At 41.8% G+C, this 21,964-nt stretch overlaps 1 protein-coding gene across 5 annotated transcripts in view; it reads left to right on the top strand.

Annotated features, from left to right (window-relative positions):
* Window positions 1–2,563: 2,563 nt before the first annotated feature.
* Window positions 2,564–21,964, top strand: part of NUP160 (nucleoporin 160) — a 61,799-nt gene continuing 42,398 nt past the window's right edge. For 3 of the 5 annotated variants that reach the window (XM_057507704.1, XM_057507705.1, XM_036923935.2), the window contains exons 1-7: window positions 2,999–3,155; window positions 3,385–3,496; window positions 11,022–11,232; window positions 11,530–11,752; window positions 13,101–13,179; window positions 13,700–13,814; window positions 14,326–14,484. In XM_057507704.1, coding sequence (XP_057363687.1) covers window positions 3,056–3,155; window positions 3,385–3,496; window positions 11,022–11,232; window positions 11,530–11,752; window positions 13,101–13,179; window positions 13,700–13,814; window positions 14,326–14,484 — 999 coding nt within the window. In that variant the 5' untranslated portion in view covers window positions 2,999–3,055. Of the gene's footprint in view, window positions 3,156–3,384; window positions 3,497–11,021; window positions 11,233–11,529; window positions 11,753–13,100; window positions 13,180–13,699; window positions 13,815–14,325; window positions 14,485–21,964 lie in introns of all 5 variants that reach the window. The other 2 variants (XM_057507707.1, XM_057507706.1) reach the window with 2 other exon arrangements.

Genomic DNA, 21,964 nt, shown 5'->3' with positions numbered 1-21,964 from the left:
CTTATGACTTTTATTTTGACTTCTTTTCCAGGAAGATCGGTGATTTCGGTCTCACCAGGCCCTCTCTCTGGTGTTTGAGGGATTTTGGACTGAACAAAGTTCTTCTGCCTTTTCATGGCGATAGAAGTGATCGCCAGTGAGTGGTGCGTGTGTCCGCTGGGGGAACAAAGTCCCTTCCTGCTTGCTGGTCGCCTTGCCCATCTCTGCTGCCTGTTCTTGTCAACTGCACACAGGGAGCAGCCTCTGAGTTAATTCCCTGAGATGCTGTGGGTGGGGTGGCCCTCTGGATGGCCTAGGGCACTGGTGGACATTGCAGGGGGGCAGCATGTTCTCCCATGAGAATGGCACCCCTTAGTGCTTTCTGGACTCCGCACTGGTCTCCGCTGCCTGTGCCTGGCAACTGCACACAGGGATCAGCCTCTGGGTTGATCCCCTGAGCTGCCATGGGTGGGGTGGCCCTCAGGATTGCCCAGGGCACTGGAGATGGTTGCAGCAAGAACAGAGCTCCTACGTGCTTTCTGGACTCCATGCCGGCTTCCTCTGCCTGTGCCAGGCAGCCACACTCAGGGGCCACCTCTGCATTAATCCCCTGAGTTGTCGTGGGCAGAGCAGCCCTCGGGATGACCTAGGGCACTGGCAGCAGTTGAAGGTGAGCAGCATGAGTTTGCTGTGAGACTTAAGACCCTTTGTGCCTTGCGGACTCTGCACCAGTCTCTGCTGTCTGTATTGCTCGGCTGCAGGTAGCAGGTAGCCTCTGGGTCTGGGGCTCAGTTAGCCTCACACTGGGAGAGGCCTCTGTGTGTTTGCTGTGGGTGGGGGCTGCTCCCTGGTTGCTCTGCAGCAATGGCAGATCAGTCCATTCGCTTGCAGTGCCAGCAGGGGGGAATGAAAGACAGGTTACTTATCACCGTAACAGGATTCAGTGCTACGTTGCCACCCATGGAGTTAGGTCGCCTGAAGTTCCTTTAAGTTCCCAGCCTGCTGAGCTGAGTGTGCCAGGACGATTTTGTCCACCTGTTAAACCCTTGTCCCTTTAAGGCTTTTAATGGGCCCGCTTTTCTTTTGCCCCAGGGCAGCCACCTGTGGGAACCTGTTTGCAGTCTTAGTCTTGGATTTTGCTTTTCTGTCCTCTAATATCCAGTACACCATGCAATGTGTCTGTGCTCCCGGTGCAGATTACTAGGGCTGGTTATTTAGCAGTCCTGTGCTTCCACTCCCTCCCCACTCTGATTCTTTTCCTCCTGCCAGTGAGCTGGGGTTGTGGGAGTGCTTGGGTCCCACCGGGTCATGGCTTTGTATCTTACCCTTTTCATGAGATGTTGAGTTCTCACAGATGTAGAGGTAGCCTGGCTGGTATACTGTATCTTCTGGTCACTCTTTTAGGAATAGTATTTGCTGTGTTTCCAAAGTATATATGGTTTTAGGAGATTTCCGCCACCCTACTCAAGCTGCCATCTTGAGAATCCCCACCATCTGTCTTTTGTTTTAACTAATCTCACTAAAAAATGCCTATATTCCTAGTTTGGTATTTTTCTCCTAAAGAATTAGTGTGACTCTGACTTTTCTTAACATTTAACACAAAACTTGGTAGGAATTTCTTTGCACATTGTTACATTGTTCTGACCATAATTATCCTGCTTTGCCTTTTCTGGATGCCCTCACCCTACTCTGTCTAAACCCATGGCTCTGTCTCAGTAGTGTGGGATATTCTCTTTTGATTGCATCAATTTTAAGTGAAGAAGAAAGCTGAGCAAACCTGGCAGAGGAGGCTGTTGCAGGTTAGAGGAGTTGTGAAATACTCAGCTAGGGCACTAAGTGGACAAGGGAAATACAATGTGTATGCTGGGCAGCAGTATGGCTTCACTCAAGGTTCAGTCATGACAGAGGTAGGGGGAGGCATGGCAGTATGACTGTGCATTCTTCAGGCCTGTTTGGTCTCCAACATGGCTTCAATCCAGGCTGTAGATTAAATCATCATACCAAAGTATGATGAAGAGAAAGACAGAGCTAGGCAAGGGAGATACTTAAATGGCACTTAAGCAGAGCAAGAATTAAGTATCAAGGAAGTGAGGGACTGTGAAAAGGTGGTAGAAATAAAGGATTGTAGGTGGGATGGAGGAAGTGCATTGCTGGAGTTGGTGTCTCAAAAGGAATAAACTGGAAAGATGGTGGAGAGTGGTCAGAATAGGATGGATGAAACACAGGACACAGAAGGGTTGCTGGCCCTGATAATATCAAGAAGTCGTAACAGAAGAGTTTAATACATGTTGACTACCAAGGAAAAAAAACCTTTCCCCCTGAAAATTAGCATTTTCCTCAATATTGAGCATCTATTCTGTCCTAGATATGGGTAAAGCCACAATATCTTCCAAACTTCCAGATCATGGGTGGAATGAAAGGCAAATTCCTTTCATGTATGCAAGTGAGCAGCATTTAGGTAATCCCAACTGGTTGCAGCATCAATGTTTAATTGAACACACATGTGTCATTATACAAGAATACAGGAATACAATCTCTTGAAAAATTCCCAAAAGACCACTCTTCCTTCCCACTCCCTCTCCCCATCGCACGTGTCGCAGAAAGCTGAAGAAAAGGAGACGCAGCGATTTACAAACGGACACCGTGCAGCGGAGAGGTGACCGCAACCTCGGAATCCGGCACTGGGCGCCCGTCTGTGGGGCCACCTCGGACCTTTTCTCTCCCGGGAGGCTCAGCTCCGCCGCCCGCGCTGGCGAATTTAAAATGGAAACAATTCTGGCCCCGCCCGCTGCCCCGAGGCCGCCGGGAAAAAGGACCCGCCCCCCCAGGCCCTCCATGGCCGGCCATGCGAAGAGTCTGGCAGGTAGAGTCAGTTCTCCGTGCGCTTTGCTCTCGGGTTTCCTCCCGACCTACCTGCCTTTTCCCACCGGACGCGGTGGAGGCCCAGCGAAGGGTCGGACACGCCCTTCTCTTCCCCAGAGTCCCACACCTGCCAGCCCCGCCCTCGGAAATGACGATCGCCGCCCGTCCCGGCTCGTGTCCCGTCAGGCCTCGCGGCGGCGGCAGCGGCGGGAAGATGGCGGCGGCGGGATCCCTGGAACGGAGCTTCGTGGAGCTCAGCGGCACTGAGCGCGAAAGGCCGAGGCACTTTCGGGAATTCACAGTTTGCGGCGTTGGTAAGGAAGAAGTCAAGGAGGGTGCGATCCGATCCTTCCTTCCGGGCTCCTTCTGTGGGTTCCTGAACCTGTGTCCCAGGGATCAGAGTTTCCTAGTGTCCTTTTTCCTCTTTTCTTCCCCTTCTTTTTGCGTGAATTGTCAGTCCGTCATCCTTTGCTTTCTCAGCGCCCTCATTGCCTGTCATCCCCAGAGAATCACATGTGCGGGCTGACCACCCTCTTTTTGCAGGGACTGCAAATGCCTTGATTGGAACCGTGAAATACAGCGAGAGCGCGGGAGGATTCTACTATGTGGAAAGCGGCAAGTTGTTCTCAGTCACCAGGAACAGGTTCATTCATTGGTAAGTACTCTGTTCGCTCACCCCCACCCCCGGAAGGTAAGGTTCAGTGTCTGAATTTTCTTCGCTGTTCCCAAAGTGTGATTCCCGGAAGCGTTAATCGACAGGAAAAGAGAAAGACTGTTTTCTGTTAATATCTGAATGAGGAGAAAGTTAAGGAGACAGTTCTAGGAGAGGTAGCCTCCTAGGCAGCACTAAAAGCAGAGGGAATATAGCTTACTGAATAAAGCCCCAAAGGCCAGTTTTAAACTTGAATTCATTGTGTGTTTTTATAGTGTTTTATAGCTTCCTTCATTCTACAAATATGTATGAGTTTCTACATAAAAGGCACTGTGCTCAATGTGCTAGGGATGAAGTGGTGAACAAAAACAGCTAACCATTTTCATCTTGCAAGGTGTAGCAGTTTAAGAATAGATGTGGACCCAACTTCCATGAGGCACTTTTATGAATGAAAAAGCCACTGAACTAATATCCACAACATAGGTATGTAAGTGCAGATTTTTCCTATTTGCATCAGAGGAAAAGTATAAGAGCTGTGAGAGCCTAATGGGAAGACTAAATGTTATTGGTGAGGCAGGGAAGGTCTTAACGTAAGTCACTCACGTTTACCCTGAAATCTTAAGGATGAAAGGTTGGCTAGGCAGGGGCTTGAGGAGCAAGAGCAGTTCAACAAACAGGATCACCATATGCAAAGTCCTTGAGGTGGAAAGACCTGGGAAGTTTTGAGGAGTGAATATCTGTATAGCTTAAGGTCTGTAGGTAAAATTGAAAGTGATGTGAGATCTCAATGCTGAGACTGGGAAGATGAGCAGGACTCAGGTCCTTTTCAAGGATTTGGGGTTTAGCCTAAGTTCACTGAGAAATCATTAAAGGGTTTTGAAGAGTTATTAACATGATCAAAATTGCATTTTAAAAAAATCAGTCTATTTTGTGGAAAGTGGGTGTAAATATAATACAGTAGAGCAGTTTGCTTTTATAATGACCCAAGTAAGAAATGCTGGTGGCTCAGTTGTGGAAGTGGCTAGGAGAGGAGAAATGATAGATTCAAGGTACACTTAGAAGGTAGCTTCACTTGGACTTGGTAATAGATTGAATATGGGCTGGGAGATGGTAGGGGAAAAGGTGGGAACAGACAACTCCCGGGTATCTAGTATGACTAAACAGATACTGGATGGAGGGGTTGCCATTTACTGAGATACAGAAGAGATTGGAAAGATGTGAATAACTTTCAGATATACTAAATTAGAAGTACCTGTGTAACCACCTTTTGGAAATGTCAAATAGGCATTGAAATGTATTTGGTCTGAGGCTCAGAAGAGAAATCTATGTTAGAGATACAAAGCTCATTTTATTTAAGAAATTGTTTTAGTGCCAGTCAATGTTGAGGGACTGGGAATATAGCAGGGAACAAAACAGACAACGTCCTTGTTCTTAAGGAGGGACATGGGCAATAAGCAACAATAACCAAAAGAAAACAAGTAAATACAGTTTGTCAAGTGATAAGTGGAATAGAGAACAGGGAAGCAAGGTGACACAGAGGGAAGGGGACAGCCTACAGGAATTGATATTTTATATGGGATAGCTAGGCAGAGCCCAGGTGACACTTGAGAGAAAGTGAGATATATGGGGAGTGAGAATTCCAGGTGAGCCTTCCAAGAGAAAGGAACAAAAGATGCAGTGAGTGGCAGGGGTCCAGGAGGACATGGCTGAACTGGCAAAGGACAGTGTGATAAGGCGGCTGAGGGCCAGATTAGGGCTTTATCAATTATTTTAAGGCTTTGACTTTCCTTCTGAGATGAGAAGAAGCCATTGAAGTTTTCAATTGGAGGAATGACATGACCCAAGTTGTTTTTAGGTGATTGCTGTGGCTGCTGTGTTGAGAACGTAGTGGGTAAAGGGTGGCAGTAGGGACACCGATTAGGAGATTGGTGCCTAAATCCAGGCAAAAGATGATGGTGACTTAGACCAGGGTGGTCTTGGTAGAGGCAGTGAGAAATGTTCTGATTGTGCATAGTTTTGAAGGTGAATTTGTTAGAATTTACTATTGGGTCAGATGTAAGGCATACTGAAAGAGAAGAGTCAAGGATGTCCTCCAGATTTTTTGCTTGAGCAACTGGAAGTTATAGAGATACCATTAATTGAGTTGGGAAAGAACACAGATGAATCAGGTGTTTTGTTCCTTTGCTTTTTGGCTTTGCTGGGTCCAGGAATTCTGTTTTGGACAGGTTTAGTTTGAGATCCCTGTTAAGATACCCAGAAGTGTTGAGGCAGCAGTTAGGAGTTGAGTGGAGAGTTTGGGCTGAAGATACAGATTTGGGAATTATTGGCATTAGGTGGCATTTAAAGCTGTTATACTGAATGAGATCTCTTAAAATTGAGTATAAATCAGGGTTTCTTAACCTCTGCACTATTAGCATTTGGGGCCAGATAATTATTATGGGGGTTGGCCTGTATATCATGGTGTATTGAGCAGCAACCCAGGCCTCTACCTGTTACCTGGCAATAGCACCCACCACCCCTGTTGTAACAAACAAAAATCTCTCCAGTCCTTGCGGGTGGGGGAAGAATGGCCCCAGTCAGAGCCACTCATGTAGGTAGATGAGGGAAGAGGAGAGGTCTGAGGCCTGAACCCTGGGGCACTCCCAATATCTAGGAAGATGAGGAACCCTGTAAAGAGGCTGCAAAAGAAAAGCTAATTAGGTGAGAGCTGAACAAAGACAGGGCCGTCTCAGGAGCCAAGGGAAATGTTTTAGGAAGAAGGAGAGTGAAAAACTTAAATGCTGCATGTAAGTCAAAGAAATGGAAATAGAGCTTTGCATTGTGGAGATCGTTGGTGACCTAGTCAGGAACTGCTCCATTAGTGGTGCAAAAGCCTGAATGGAGTGGATTCAGAAGAGAAGGGGAAAGCAGGAGTTGTGAGTATGGAACCGCACTCTCAAGTAATATTGCTGTAAGGAAGCAGAGAAATTAATTGGTAGCAGGAGGGCAAAGGAGAAAGTAAATGAAAAAAAAAAGCCAACATATTTGTATGTGTTCAAGGGCAACCAGTAGAGGTGAGGAATTGAGAAGATGAGGTATTAGAAAAACATGGATATTGAAGTTGTTAACTGTGACAGGACAAGTAAGGAAGAGAGTGACAGTGAGCCAGGAGACAGTCTTCAAGATAACTGCAGTGAGATAGCCAAGATACTGAAGCAACCTAAGTGTCCATCAGTAGATGAATGGGTAAAGAAGATCTGGTACATACACACAGTGGAATATTATTCAGCCATAAAAAGAAAAGAAATCCTGCCATTTGCAACATGGATGGATCTAGAGGGTATTATGTTCAGTGAAATAAGCCAGGCAGAGAAAGATACAATATGATTTCACTTAACTGGAATATAAAAACAAAGCAAAACAGCAGTAGACTCATAGACACTGAGAAGTGACTAGTAGTTACCAAGGGGAAGGGGTTGGGGTGGGTTGGGGTGGATGAGGGGGATAAAGGGGCACAATAATTCGCAATCACAATGTAAGTTGGTCACAGAGACAGTAGTACAGCATTGAGAATATAGTCAATGATTCTGTGATATCTTTCTACATTGACTGATAGTAACTGCACTAGAGGGGGTGAGGATTTCATAATATGGGTAACTGTTGAACCACTGTGTTGTATATTTGAAACCAAAGTAAGACTGTATATCAATGATACTTCAGTTAAAAAAAAGATAACTGCAATAATCAGGGGACACAGGTGGTATCTGAGTACATAAGCCTCAGCTGAGTGGTTTGGGGAGGGAGGGAGGAACAGTAGCCTGGAGTGGTGCTGGAGAGTGAGTAGGACACCTGCGCCCTACCTTGAGGCAACACTACAAAAAGTGTGGTAGAGAAAGCTACCACTATTAGAGAGGGCTCTGGGAGCTATCTTCAAGGAATATCAGGACCCAACTTTAACTATAAGACAGGAGGGTGAAGCAATCCAGAAAATTGTGCTGATGACATACCACGAGTTACCAGAAGCAAAGGAGCTCTGGGAAATCATTAGCGCTGAAATGGTGTTTTTTGGCTTTGGGAGTGGATAAGATGTGCTTTGGGAGAATGTGTACAGTGAAACAGAGATGACCCAGGACTAAGATGTGAAGAAGTAACACGTAGGGGTCAAGTCAAGGGGGAAGGAGAGGAAATGCCCGGAGATGAGGGAGTAAACTAGGAGAGGGTAGCATCAAAGACATCAAGAGAAGAGACTTTCTAAGAAGGATGACAGGGTCAATTTTGTGGAATTCTCCTAAAAGGTCAAGAGAAGAACTGAAGAGTCCATTGGAATTGTTATGGTGACCTTAGTAGAAATAGGGGAGGTTGAAGGGGGTGTGGGAAGGAATAGAGAAAGTTTGGCCAGAGCAGAATGGAGGGAATGTGATGATGGAAAAGGAGAGGCCAAGGAAGAGCATATTTGAATGTCTATGGAAGGCTCTGGAAGGAGGGGGGAGGTGGGTATAAGAGAATATACTTGACAAAGTCAGAAATTGGCCTTTAAATTCAAAAATTAATCAACATCATCCACTATATCAATAAAAGGGACAAAAATCACATGATCATCCCCATAGATGCTAAAAAAGCATTCGACAAAGTTCAACACCCTTTCATGATAAAAACTCTTAACAAAATGGGTATAGAGGGCAAGTACTTCAACATAATTAAGGCCATATATGACAAACCCGCAGCAAGCATCATACTTAACAGTGAAAAGTTGAAAGCTTTTCCTCTAAGATCAGGAACAAGACAAGGATGCCCACTCTCCCACTTTTATTCGTCATAGTCCTAGCCATGGCAATGAAGCAACATAAAGAAATAAAAGGCGTCCAGATTGGCAAGGAAGAAGTCAAACTGTCACTGTTTGCAGATGTCATGATACTATACATAAAAAACCCTAAAGAATCCACTCCAAAACTATTGGAACTAATATCTAAATTCAGCAAAGTTGCAGGATACAAAATTATTACACAGAAGTCTGTTGCATTGCTGTAAACTAACGATTAACTAGCAAAAAGACAAATCAGGAAAACAATTCCATTCACAATTGCATCAAAAAGAATAAAATACCTAGGAATAAACCTAACCAAAGAAGTGAATGACCTATACCCTGAAAACTATAAGACACTCTGAAGAGAAATTAAAGAGGACACTAATAAATGGAAATTCATCCCACACTCTTGGGTAGGAAGAATTAATATTGTCAAAATGGCCATCCTGCCTAAAGCAATCTACAAATTCAATGCAATCTCTATCAAAATACCACCAGCATTCTTCAACGAACTAGACCAAATAGTTCTAAAATTCATATGGAACCACAAAAGACTCCCAATAGCCAAAGTAATCCTGAGAAGGAAGAATAAAGCAGGGGGGAACTCACTTCCCAACTTCAAGCTCTACTACAAAGCCACAGTAATCAAAACAATTTGGTGCTGGCATAAGAACGGACCCATAGATCAGTGGAACAGAATAGAGAGTCCAGATGTTAACCCAAGCATATATATGGTCAATTAATACACGCTAAAGGAGCCATGGATATACAATAGGGAAATGACAGCCTCTTCAACAGCTGGTGTTGGCAAAACTGGACAGCTACATGTGAAAGAATGAAACTGGATTATTGTCTAACCCAATACACAAAAGTAAACTCGAAATGAATCAGACCTGAATGTAAGTCATGAAACCATAAAACTCTTAGAAAAAAAATAGGGAAAAACCTCTTGGACATAAACATGAGCAACTTCTTCATGAACATATCTCCCTGGGCAAGGGAAACAAAAGCAAAAATGAACAAGTGGGACTATATCAAACTAAAAATCTTCTGTACAGCAAAGGACACCATCAGTAGAACAAAAAGACATCCTACAGTATGGAAGAATATATTCATAAATGACATGTCCAATGAGGGGTTGACATACAAAATATATAAAGAGCTCACGCATCTCAACAAACAAAAAGCAAAGAATCCAATCAAAAAATGGTCAGAGGAACTGAACAGACACTTCTCCAAAGAAGAAATTCAGATGGCCAACGGGCACATGAAAAGATGCTCCACATTGCTAATCATCAGAGAAATGCAAATTAAAACCACAATGAAATAACACCTCACTCCGGTTAGGATGGCCACCATCCAAAAGACAAACAACAACAAATGTTGGCAAGGATGTGGAGAAAGGGGAACCCTCCTACACTGCTGGTGGGAATGTAAATTAGTTCAACCATTGTGGAAAGCAATATGGAGGGTCCTCAAAAAACTCAAAATAGAAATACCATTTGACTGAGGAATTCCACTCCTAGGAATTTACCCTAAGAATATAGGAGCCCAGTTTGAAAAAGACATATGCACCCCTATGTCTGTCGCAGCGCTATTCAGAGTAGTCAAGAAATGGAAGCAACCTAAGTGTCCATCAGTACATGAATGGATAAAGAAGAAGTGGTACATAGATACAATGGAATATTATTCAGCCATAAAAAGAACAAATCCTACCATTTGCAACAACATGGATGGAGCTAGAAGATACTATGCTCAGTGAAATAGGCCAGGCAGAGAAAGGCAAATACCAAATGATTTCACTCATCTGTGGAGTATAAGAACAAAGCAAAAACTGAAGGAACAAAACAGCCTCATACTCACAGAACCCAGGAACCAGTTACCAAAGGGAAAGGGACTGGGTAGGGTGGGTGGGAAGAGAGGGATAAGGGGAATAAGGGGCATTAGGATTAGCACATGTAATGTAGGAGGGGCATGGAGAAGGCAGTATAGCATAGAGAATACAAGTAGTGACTCTATAACATTTTACTACACTGATGGACAGTGACTGTAATGGAGTATGTGGTGGGGACTTGATAATGGGGGAAATCTAGTAATCACATTGTTGCTCATGTGATTGTATACTAATGATATGAAAGTAAATAAAAAGTAAAAAAAAAAAAAAGAAATTGGCCTTTTACTACTGGAAGGAGACTTGCCCTTTGGGTAAGGATGCAGGTAATATGGTAGATGAGGTGATGGGAAGGTAGGGCATTCCCAGTGTTATGTTCTCTGGCTCTAACGCTGCCACATGACGGAGTTGCACCTGAAGAAGAGTCTGTCCTGCATCCCAGCAGGGAGAAGTAATACAAGGGAAAATATCCACATTTATTAAGGTCACTGTGGTTCAGTGCTGTAGTAATATGTATAGAGGCCACATTCCACTACAAGTAATGGGGGGTATGGTGTGAATTTTCATTATAGTGGAGTTTAATTGTATTGAATACCCTTCTAAATAAATGGCTTATCAAGTTTGGAAATGCTTCCATTCAACAGAAAATCATACAATACTTGGATTTTATATTATGCTGTGTTTTATAAATCTATATAATGTGTTTTGAATAATAAAGGTTGGTCTGAATTTATTTATCCAAAGTTTTCAAATTGGGAGAGTTCACATGGTAACTATTCATAGATATTTCAGTGCAACAATCAAGTAGAAAGAAAAGCATAAACCTTTTAAACAAATGTCTCTTTTTTTAATAGGAAGACCTTCGGAGATACATTGGAGCTGATGGAAGAGTCGCTGGACATAAATCTGTTGAATAATGCAGTTCGCCTCAAATTCCAAAATTGCAGCCTCTTACCTGCAGGGGTTCATATCTCTGAGACTCAGTATCATGTGATAATCTTAATGTTAACCAATCAAACAGTGCACAGGTTACTTTTACCACACCCTTCCCGGATGTATAGGAGTGTAAGTTGGTTAAGTGTAATATCCTTTATTTTCCAAGTTACTCTGGCACACATTTAGTGTGGGAACAATATCCTTTGGAATTGAAGGAAGTCTGGATTCCTTGTAGGTCCTCACCAAGCATACTTTGATATTACTATCTAAAGTGTTAAGACATGACTTACGGTGAAGAGATAGTTTTCATTAAAAAGAATAACTTTGTTTTTTAAGCTCAGTGATTTTTTTACAAGCTTTTGTAGGAATTGAGCACAATTCAGTTTATTTTTATTTAACAGATTTTTCATTTTAATTACTCTGCAGGAGTTGGTAACTGAAAGTCAGATGCAGTCAATATTCACAGACATTGGAAAAGTTGATTTCAGGGATCCTTGCAACTATCAGTTAATTCCAGCAGTACCTGGACTCTCGCCTAATTCCACCACCTCGGCAGCCTGGCTTAGCAACGATGGGGAAGCTCTGTTTGCTCTACCATCTGCTTCTGGGGGAATCTTTGTTCTTAAACTACCTCCTTATGACATACCTGGTAAGAATGGGAATTGAGCACAAATTTAACTTTTAAACAAGGATTATTGGCATTAATACAGACCTTAGACGACCAAACCTGTCCTCTAATGCAGAAATTGCTTCTGTACTGGCCCTGACATGGTCGTTCAGTATGGCTTGTCTGATGAGTCCCAAGTGCTTTCCTGTTTTTTTTCCCAAAAAGGTGAGACTTTATATGAATGGATGAGGAACTGCAAAGGTTATTGGAGTCTGGGAAAACAGATACCTGTTAGACAGCCTGTTCTAAGGCATGTTGCAGAGATAAGTTGATTGGTTGTCTCCCTTCAGGTTGAGGTACTATAACTAAAATAAATTAATTGAAACAAGGAAGTTCATCTGCTGATAGCCTGCTCAAAATCACCACTACCTCTTGCCTGGATTATTGCATTAGCTTCCTAAATATCTCCCCAGAACTGTGCTTGCCCTTTTATAGAAACTCCTAAGGCAGACTAATACATTTTAAACCTAAATTGAGTCATGTCACTTCACCATTCAAAGCCCTGGAATGAGGGTGGTTCCTCATCTCATTCGGAATAAACCTGAAAGCCTTACATGGGCTTACAGTGACCCTCTGCTACCTCTCTAACCTCAGCTTCTCATTCTTGCCGCCTCTCCTTTTGCTGCACGGGGCACATGCCCTCTTGCAACTTCTTAAACGTACCAGGTACACTTTTACCTTGGGGCTTTTACCTGGGATAGTCATTCCTCAGCTACCAGCTTGGCTCATTCCCTCAACTCCTTTAGGTCTTTATGTCATGTCCCCTCAGGGGGCCACCTCTGACCACTCTTTTTCAAAACTTCATGCACGTGCACACATGCATGCACACACCCCCAGCACCAGCATTCACTATACTTTTTCCATGTTTTATTTTTCTCAACTTACTGTCAGTCTACTTCACGTGTTAATTTCTCTGCTTCTCCCCACCTTCCAGTGGAATGTAAAGTTCCATGAGAACAGGAGTGTTTAGGTTTGTTTTGTTTACTGCAACATCTCCAGCACCTGGAATTGTGCCTGGCACACAAAAGGTACCCAGTGATTCCTCTGGAACAAGTGAAGGGATTCTCCGGAGCACCAGTATGGCTTACTGTTTGTAAATGGCAAGACTTCTCCCTAGGAATATGTTAGTGCTCTTTATTTTTATTGATGATTCCAATTATTTTAAGTGTGACATATGTGGAAAGATACATCCTAAAACTTATGTACAGAAATGTAGAAACCTGTTACCTGTATAAAGACTTGTTCATGGGTGCATCTTTCTTGTCTTTGGGTTTCTTGAAATTGATCAAGAGATGCCTCGGATATCATTGGTCTATTTTCAATCTTGTAGGAATGGTGTCAGTAGTGGAACTGAAACAGAGTTCAGTAATGCAACGATTGCTTATAGGCTGGATGCCAACAGCCATCAGGTGAGTGGTGTGTGGCAGGTAAATCAAAGGGCCCATGAATTTACTCTTTTTCTAATCAGAACCTGTGAGTGCCTCCAATCTTATTGAAGGCATATAAACGTTGTATTGGAAGGGAGAAGAATCTATACAACATCACATTCTGTCTGAAGAGAGCCACACTACAGAGCCCCCTTCATTTGGGACTGGACACCTTGACAGGAGAAACTGGCTTACTGTATATATTCTCAGAGTATCCAGTTTAGTGCTGTGCCATGACTTACCAAATCCAATTTTGTATAATATTAGAACAACATTTTTGATAGTTAGAACATTATTCCATTCTTATGTAAGGCCTTCTAAAATTTATCATAGTAATTGGTTGTAAATCAAATAGAAAATGGCTGATCTTATGCAAGCATATAAACTCTTGCTCCTGTTGATTAAGAGTACCTTTATAATATTATTTTACCTCTTTAATTGCAAATTCTAATGATCAGATGATTTGTAACAATAAAACTAAAACTTGGCCTTATGTTTTTAGAGGTGATCAGGGGTCTTCAGATCGTCCCCTCAGTCTTGCTGTTCATTGTGTCGAGCATGATGCCTTCATCTTTGCTCTGTGCCAGGATCATAAACTACGAATGTGGTCTTACAAGGTAAATGATGACATTTATAATTACTCTAAGTTAGAATAGAATTGTGAATTTTAAGAATTGAAGTAAATCTTGCTGCTTCTCTTAAAGATAATCAGATCACTTAGTTTGGAAATTAGGAGCCATTTCCAGATAGAGACAATTTCATTTAACTTTATTTTTCATACATTTCTCCCCTAACTTTTTATATTTTTATTTTGAAAATTATGAATCCTAACAAAAAAATTGAAAATCTACAGACTACTTCTCACTTAAGAGGAACAAATTTATTGTTAAAGCACAAGTTGGTAAAATAATTTTCAGATTTACAAACAAAATGTTTATAAATCAGATGTTTTCTGTCAGATTGAAAAGATACCTTCATCTTGGCCCTTAAAAAACCTGTAGAGTTTCTTAGCAGACAAACTAGATAGAATGCTAGCTATAATGGATATGCATCCTTTACAAAGGGAAAGGATGTGTTTTTCTAGCCTAAATATTCTTCGATACGACTTCTTAACCTTATCTTGGGCAGGACCAAATGTGCCTGATGGTAGCTGACGTGCTGGAGTATGTCCCTGTGAATAAAGACCTTCGGCTCATTGCTGGGACTGGGCACAAATTACGACTTGCTTATTCCCCTTCCATGGGACTCTACCTAGGGATATACATGCACGCACCAAAACGAGGACAGGTATGAAACAAGTAAGATATATACCAAGTTAATTCTGTATGTACTGATGTGAGGAAGTAGCTGTGGACTCATTAAGTCTATTTAATAGAGTCTTCACAACAACCTACATGTTTCCTGTGTTGTTTCTGCAGAGATGGTGGGTTAAAAGATCTTGAAGGAGAATTCAGGATAAAAGGGAGTAGAGAATTTAAAGGAATGTGAAAGGAAGGGCTAACCAAAACTAAAGACAGAGCCAATTTGGAAGTCTGGGTGAAAAAATGTCTTTATGAAAGGGTTGTAGGTGTTATTAAGTGGTTGAAAGGAAGTTAGTTTTTAGAAAACTACTCTGTTCATAATCTAAACACTGTTACATGCAGATGAGGTATTTAGAATGTAATATAATAGTATAATCATATAATAAACAGCCATCTGTTGGATACTGTGTTTGGCACAGTGCCAGTACCTTTCTGTGCCAGGCCCTTTATGTACATTAATAGCAAATGCTTGGACTCTGTTTACGCTGTGGTCACATTCTACACATTATCCATCTAATTCTAATAGCATTCCAGTGAGGTAGGGTTTGTCCTCCTCACTGCGCTGGAGGTTCGATTCCCCCTGCTGGGTCACTGCCCCATCTGGGTGTCTTCCTCACTCCCATTGAGCTCTGATACCCCACTCCAGGTTGCTCTGTCATGCATGCCTTCCTCACCTTATGTGGCCCTGACACTGCACTAGCATTCCCCGTGCAATGGACCCCCTTCTCACTTGATTGGGCTGTAATCCTTAATGCAGGTTGCCATTCTATGGACACCCTCCTCGCACTGCTTGAGTTTCCACCCTACATGAGGCCTGCCATACATATGGAAGTCCTCTCATCTTCCTCATGGACTAACACCCAAACCAGGCCACTCCCAAATGCCAAACTTGTCTTATCTCCTTGGGCTCTTGATTCATCCCATGACCCCCTCCTTGGGTTCAATAATTTGTTACTATAGCCCACAGAAGTCACTTGTGTAAGTGAGGGAAACACTTATATTTACCAGTTGATTATATGATAAAGGATACAGCAGAAAAGCAGATGAAGAGGTACACAGGATGAGATCCAGAAATGTCCAGAGTACAGGAACCTCTGTCCTCAGGGTGTTGGCTTGTGCCACCCTCCTGGCACATGAATGTGGTCACCAATCCAAAAGTTCACCAAATCCCATACTTCGGGGATTTTTATGAAGGTTTCATCATGTAGATATGATCGATTATTAGCTCAATCTCTAGCCTCTCTCCCCTTCCATAGGAAGGGAATGGAGGCTGAAAGTTCCAAGCCTAATCAAGGCTTGGTCTTCCTGGTAACCAGTCCCTATCCTGAGGCTATCCAGGAGTCACTTCATTATGTCTTATTATTTCACAGATTCTGATAGAAATTGTGTGGGTTCTGTTGATCATATTGAAAAATAATGCCATTTTAGCAGTAGTAAGTCTTCTAGTCCATGAACAGGGTATGCATTTCTCTGTGAAACAGTCCTGGGCCATGAATTCTTTGTTACCAATGTATAGTAAGAGATGTACAGAAAGTGAAAGAAAGCATTTTGCAACTTTAATAGTGATTTGATATTGCTGCAGACATCCGTATTTGAGGTTTCTTTATTTTGTAAAAGTATCAGTCTAGGAAAGATTCAAGATGGCGGAATGAGAGGTGAGACAGAGAATTCCTCCCAAAAACACATATAGTATGAAAATATAGTTAAGACAACTAGCACTAAAACAGCAACATGAAAGAAGGCTGCACCAGACTGAATACAGACCTTACAAACAGAACAGACCTCATGAAACAGGGTAACATATGAAAGCCTTGATCCGGTGGGACCCAAGCCCTTCCTCCACCCCACCTCACTGGCGGGAGGAAGAGAAACATAGCAGGGACGAGGTGGAAGCCTAAGACTGCTGACCACCCAGCCTGGAGGTCTGCTTTGGAGCACAAATGTACATTGTGTGGTGCTCTAGAGGTTGGTGGGGTTGGGGAGCTGGGACAGGTGGAGTGCTTGAGAGACTGAGATTCTGGCTGTTTTGGGAGGATGGGAATCCACAACCGGCTGCTCTGGGACAAAGGAAAGGCATGCGGTCTGAGAGGCTTCCTAGCAGCAAGAGGGCTGCTGAAGGGGCAGGATTTGCATGAAGCTTGCTACGTAGAGAAGGGATAGGTGGACAAGGTAGTCTGGGTGCACTCAGCCCAGCAGTTTGGGAACTTTGAGGAGCTTCATGCACTCCATCCCCCTGGCTGCCTACTCAGTTCTGAGGCCCCCCACTGACACAGCCTGCTACACCTTCGTCCTGGCCTGCCAACACCTGCTTGCAAACTGGCAGTCACTGCACTGTTGTCAGGCCAGGCAGAGGGAGGCACCGCCTACAACAGCTAGAGACACCAAGCACAGAGGCTTACACCAGTGTGCTCAGCCCACTGGCTCTGATAACTGAAGACAGGCACTACAGCCGGGAATCAGGAAACAGTGCTTTGCTCCTCCCAGGTACCAGCGCCACTCCCCTACGACCCCCAACCTCACTCTAGGGGCTGAGTGGCTCCAGAGACAAGAACTTCTAAGCACTAGAGGGCACCACATAGAATTATGAAATGTCAAAGGAACCTGGTTCAGACCAGAATCTCACAAACCCCAGAAAATGTGCCAATGAAACTGAACTCACCAATCTTCGTGAAAGAGAGGTTAAAATAAAACTCATAAACATGCTCATGGAGGTACAGAAAAATATTCAAGAACTCAAGGATGAATTTAAGATGGAGATTCAATCATTAAGAAATTCCATACCTAAAATGAAACATACAATGGAGGGATTTAAAAGCAGATTGGCTGTAGTAGAAGAGACAGTAAATGGAATAGAAATGAGAAGAGGAATACAAAGAAGCTGAAACACAGAGAGAAAAAAGAATCACTAAGAATGAAAGAATATTGGGAGAACTGTGTAACCAGTCCAAACGGAACAAAATCTACATTATAGGGGAACCAGAAGAAGAGATAGTGTTATTGAGGACATAATTGCTGAAAACTTCCCCAACTGGAGAAGGAGATAGTCTCTCAAGCCATGTGGAGGTGCACGGATCTCCCAACACAAGGAACCCAAGGAAGACAAGATCAAGACATATAATAACTAAAATGGCAAAGATCAAGGATAAAGATAGACTTGTAAAAACAGCTAGAGAGAGAAAAATAATCACATACAAAGTAAAACCCATCAGGCTATCATCAGATTTCTCAACACAAACCTTATAGGCCAGAAGGGAGTGGCGTGATATATTTAATGCAATGAAACACAAGGGCCTCAAACCAAGAATACTCTACCTGGCAAGGTTATCATTTAAATTTGAAGGAGGGATTAAACAATTTCCAGATAAGCAAAAACAGGGAATTTACCTCACACAAACCACCTCTACACTGCATTTTGGAGGGACTCTTACAGATGGAAGTATTCCTAAGGCTAAATAGCTGTCACCAGGGGAAAAAAAACCACAGCAAAGTAGAACAATTAATTACTAAGCAGATGCAAAATCAAATCAACCACCCACAAAGTCAGTCAAGGGATAGACAGAGTACAGAATGTGATACCTAACATATAAAGAATGGAGGAGGAAAAAAAAAAGAACCTTCAGGTTGTGTTTGTAATAGCATATGAAGTGAGTTAGGATAGACTGTTAGATAGTAAGGGAATTACCCTTGAACCTTTGGTAACCATGAATCTAAAGCCTGCAATGGCAATAAGTGCATACCAATCGATAATCACCCTAAATGATAATTGTCTGAATGCACCAATCAAAGGACATAGAGTCACTGAATGGATAAAAAAAACAGGACCTATCTATATGCTGCCTGCAAGAAACTCACTTCAAACCCAAAGACATACACAGACTGAAAGTAAAGGGATGTAAAAAGTTATTTCCTGCAACTAATGGAGAAAAAAGCAGGAGTTGCAGTACTTGTATCAGACAAATTAAACTTCAAAACAAAGAAAGTCACAAGAGATAAAGAAGGACATTACATAATGATAAAGGGGTCAATCCAACAAGAAGATATAACCATTATAAATATCTATGCACCCAACACAGGATCACCTACATATGTGAAACACATACTAACTGAATTAAAGGAGGAAATAGAATGGAATGCATTAATTTTAGGAGGTTCCAACACACCACTCACTCCAAAGGACAGATCAACCAGACAAAATAAGTAAAGAGACAAAGGCACTGAACAAAGTGTTACAACAGATGGACCTAATGGACATGTACAGAATACTTCACCCAAAAGCAACAGGATACACATTCTTCTCAAGTGCACATGGAACATTTTCAAGATAGAACACATACTAGGCCACAAAAAGAGCCTCCGTAAATTACAAAAGATTGAAATTGTACCAACCGCCTTCCCAGATCACAAAGGTATGAAACTAGAAATAAATTACACAAAACAAAAAAGCCCACAAAACACATGGAGGCTTAATAAGATGCTCCTAAATACTCAATGGATCAATGACCAAATAAAAGGAGAGATCAAGCAATATATGGAAACAAATGACAACAATGATTGACCACTGCAAAATCTGTGGGACACAGCAAAGACCGTGCTAAGAGGGAAATATATTGCAATACAGGCCTACCACAGGAAAGAACAATCCCATATGAACAGTCTATAAACTCACAATTAATGAAACTAGAAAAGGAAAAACAAATGAGACACAAAGTCAGTAGAAGGAGGGACATAATAAAGATTAGAGCAGAAATAAATAAAATTGAGAAGAATAAAACAATAGAAAGAATCAATGAAAACAGGAGCTAGTTTTTCGAGAAAATTAACGAAATAGGTAAACCCCAAGCCAGACTGATCAAGACAAAAAGAGAGTCTACACACATAAACAGAATCAGAAATGAGAAAGGAAAAATCACTACGGACACCACAGAAATACAAAGAATTATGAGAGACTACTGTGAAAAATTATATGGTAACAAACTGAATAACCTAGAAGAAATCGACAACATCCTAGAAAAATACAACCTTCCAAGGCTGACGCAGAAAGAAACAGAAAATCTGAATAGACCAATTACCAGCAAAGAAATTGAGCTGGTAATCAAAAAACTACCTAAGAACAAAACCCGTGGAAAAGATGGTTTCACTGCTGAATTTTATCAAACATTTAGTGAAGCCCTAATACCCATCCTCCTTAAAGATTTCCAAAAAGTAGAAGAGGAGGGAATACTCCCAAACTCATTCTACGAGGCCAGCATCACTCTAATACCAAAACCAGGCAAAGACACCACAAAAGAACATTACAGACCAATATCCCTGATGAACATAGATGCAAAATACTCAACAAAATATTAGCAAATCAAATTCAGAAATACAACAGAAAGATTATCCATTATGATCAAGTGGGACTCAGCCCAGGGATGCAAGGATGGAACAAAATCCATCAACATCATCCACCACATCAACAAAAAGGACAAAAACCGGATGATTATCTCCATAGATCCTGAAAAAGCATTCAACAAAATTCAACATCCGTTCATGGTAAAGACTCTCAACAAAATGGGTATAGAGGGCAAGTACCTCAACATAATAAAGGCCGTATATGACAGACCATCAGCCAACATCATACTTAACAGCAAGAAGCTGAAAGCTTTTCCTTTAAGATTGGGAACAAGACAAAGATGCGCACTCTCCCCACTTTTATTCAACATAGTTCTGGAGGTCCTAGCCATGGCAATCAGACAACACAAAGAAATAAACGGCATCCATATTGGTAAGGAAGAAGTCAAACCATCCCTGTTTGCAGATGGCATGATATTGTATATAAAAATACCCTAAAGAATACATTCCAAAACTATTAGATCTAATATCTGGAATTCAGCAAAGTTGAATTACTACACAGAAGTCTGTTGCATTCCTATACACTAATGATGAACTAACAGAAAGAGAAATCAGGAAAACAATTCGATTCACAACTGCATCAAAAAGAATAAAATAATCCTGGCGCTGTTGCAGTTGTAGCTGCATTCATCCCACTGGTTCCTAGACTTGCCATTGGAATGAAGAAGGAGATATCTAAGCTGGCCTGTGCATACAGTAAAACAACGAATTTGACTGGATCTATACTGTCGGAACTCAACCAAGAATGAGGAGAAGTGCAAGTTGCAGTGCTCCAAAATCTTGCGACTATAGACTATCTACTGTTAAAAGAACATATGGGATGTGAACAGCTCCCAGGAATGTGTTGTTTTAATTTGTCTGACTTTTCTCAAACTACTCAAATTCAGTTAGACAATATCCATCATATCACTGATAAGTTTTCACAAATGCATAGGGTGTCTTAACTGCTTTTTTTGGTTTCACTGGATATGGCTGGTAATTGTAGGTCTGCTTTGGTTATGTAGCTGTATTCCTATTATGTTAATGTGTGCACGCAATTTAATTAGTAGTTTAAAACCTATACATGCTTATGTTACACTACAAGAAGATATGTCAAAGAAATAATCAATCTTCCCATGTTTTCTTCCATCTGCTACTTCTATAGCTTTTCTTCTTCCTTCCTAATTACAACCCTTAAGTAGAATTCGTGCCTCATATGGAAATTACCGAGTATCATAATTCTTCCAAGTGGTAAATATACCTCAAGACAAATGCTGGGCATAGAAGCCACAGGGCATAAATCTGCAAAGAAGTAAAAAGCTAACCTTTTCAAACAATATTGCTTCTCTCTCACTTACCAACTTTACATTTCCCTGTATGGCCCCGGAAGATGACTGGTTAACCAGAGACGGGTAAGATTCCTCAAGGGAGGAACAACCTAATAAGACAGGCACAGTTGTAGGGGGGCCATCAGGTGAGAAATTGGGGATCAACAGAGGTGAGGCTTAGAACCTCACCCCCCCTGTTTTGAGAGAAATCTTCTGCATCCGTGGATGTTTTATTGCCCTTGTCTAGCTTGGATTAATACTTAGTCTGGAGGCACACACCTGATCATCTACATTTCCCCTCTTACAGCACTAAACTATGTTTTCTACCTTTATCTTACATCTACCTACCACTTCAGCATTTTATTAAAAAATAATAATAATAATAATAATAGGGGAGAAATGTGGGATTCACATATAAATCAAACGAATATTCACATTTGACCTGATTGTTTATAGTTCATAATGCGTGATCAAAACCGAAAGTTTCTGTGATGACTGCCCTTGCACTGTTCACCATGTAAGAACTTATTCACTATGTAAGAATTTGTTCACCATGTAAGAACTTGTTCATTATGCTTCAGAAGATTGGATACCGTTGAAAATTAGGCTTGGGGTTGATTAATGATTGCGCATTGAGTCCCCTATACAGAATTTTATTGTTGTTAACAACCATTTGATCAGTAAATATGAGAGATGCCCTCTCAAAAAAAAAAAAGAATAAAATACCTAGGAGTAAACCTAACCAAGAAAGTGAAAGACCTATACTCT

This window comes from Manis pentadactyla, chromosome 9 (genome assembly GCF_030020395.1).
Source record: "Manis pentadactyla isolate mManPen7 chromosome 9, mManPen7.hap1, whole genome shotgun sequence".
NCBI classification, from domain to species: domain Eukaryota; kingdom Metazoa; phylum Chordata; class Mammalia; order Pholidota; family Manidae; genus Manis; species Manis pentadactyla.
The sequence above is the reverse complement of the archived record's forward strand: the minus strand, read 5'-3'. Positions and strand labels throughout refer to the sequence as shown.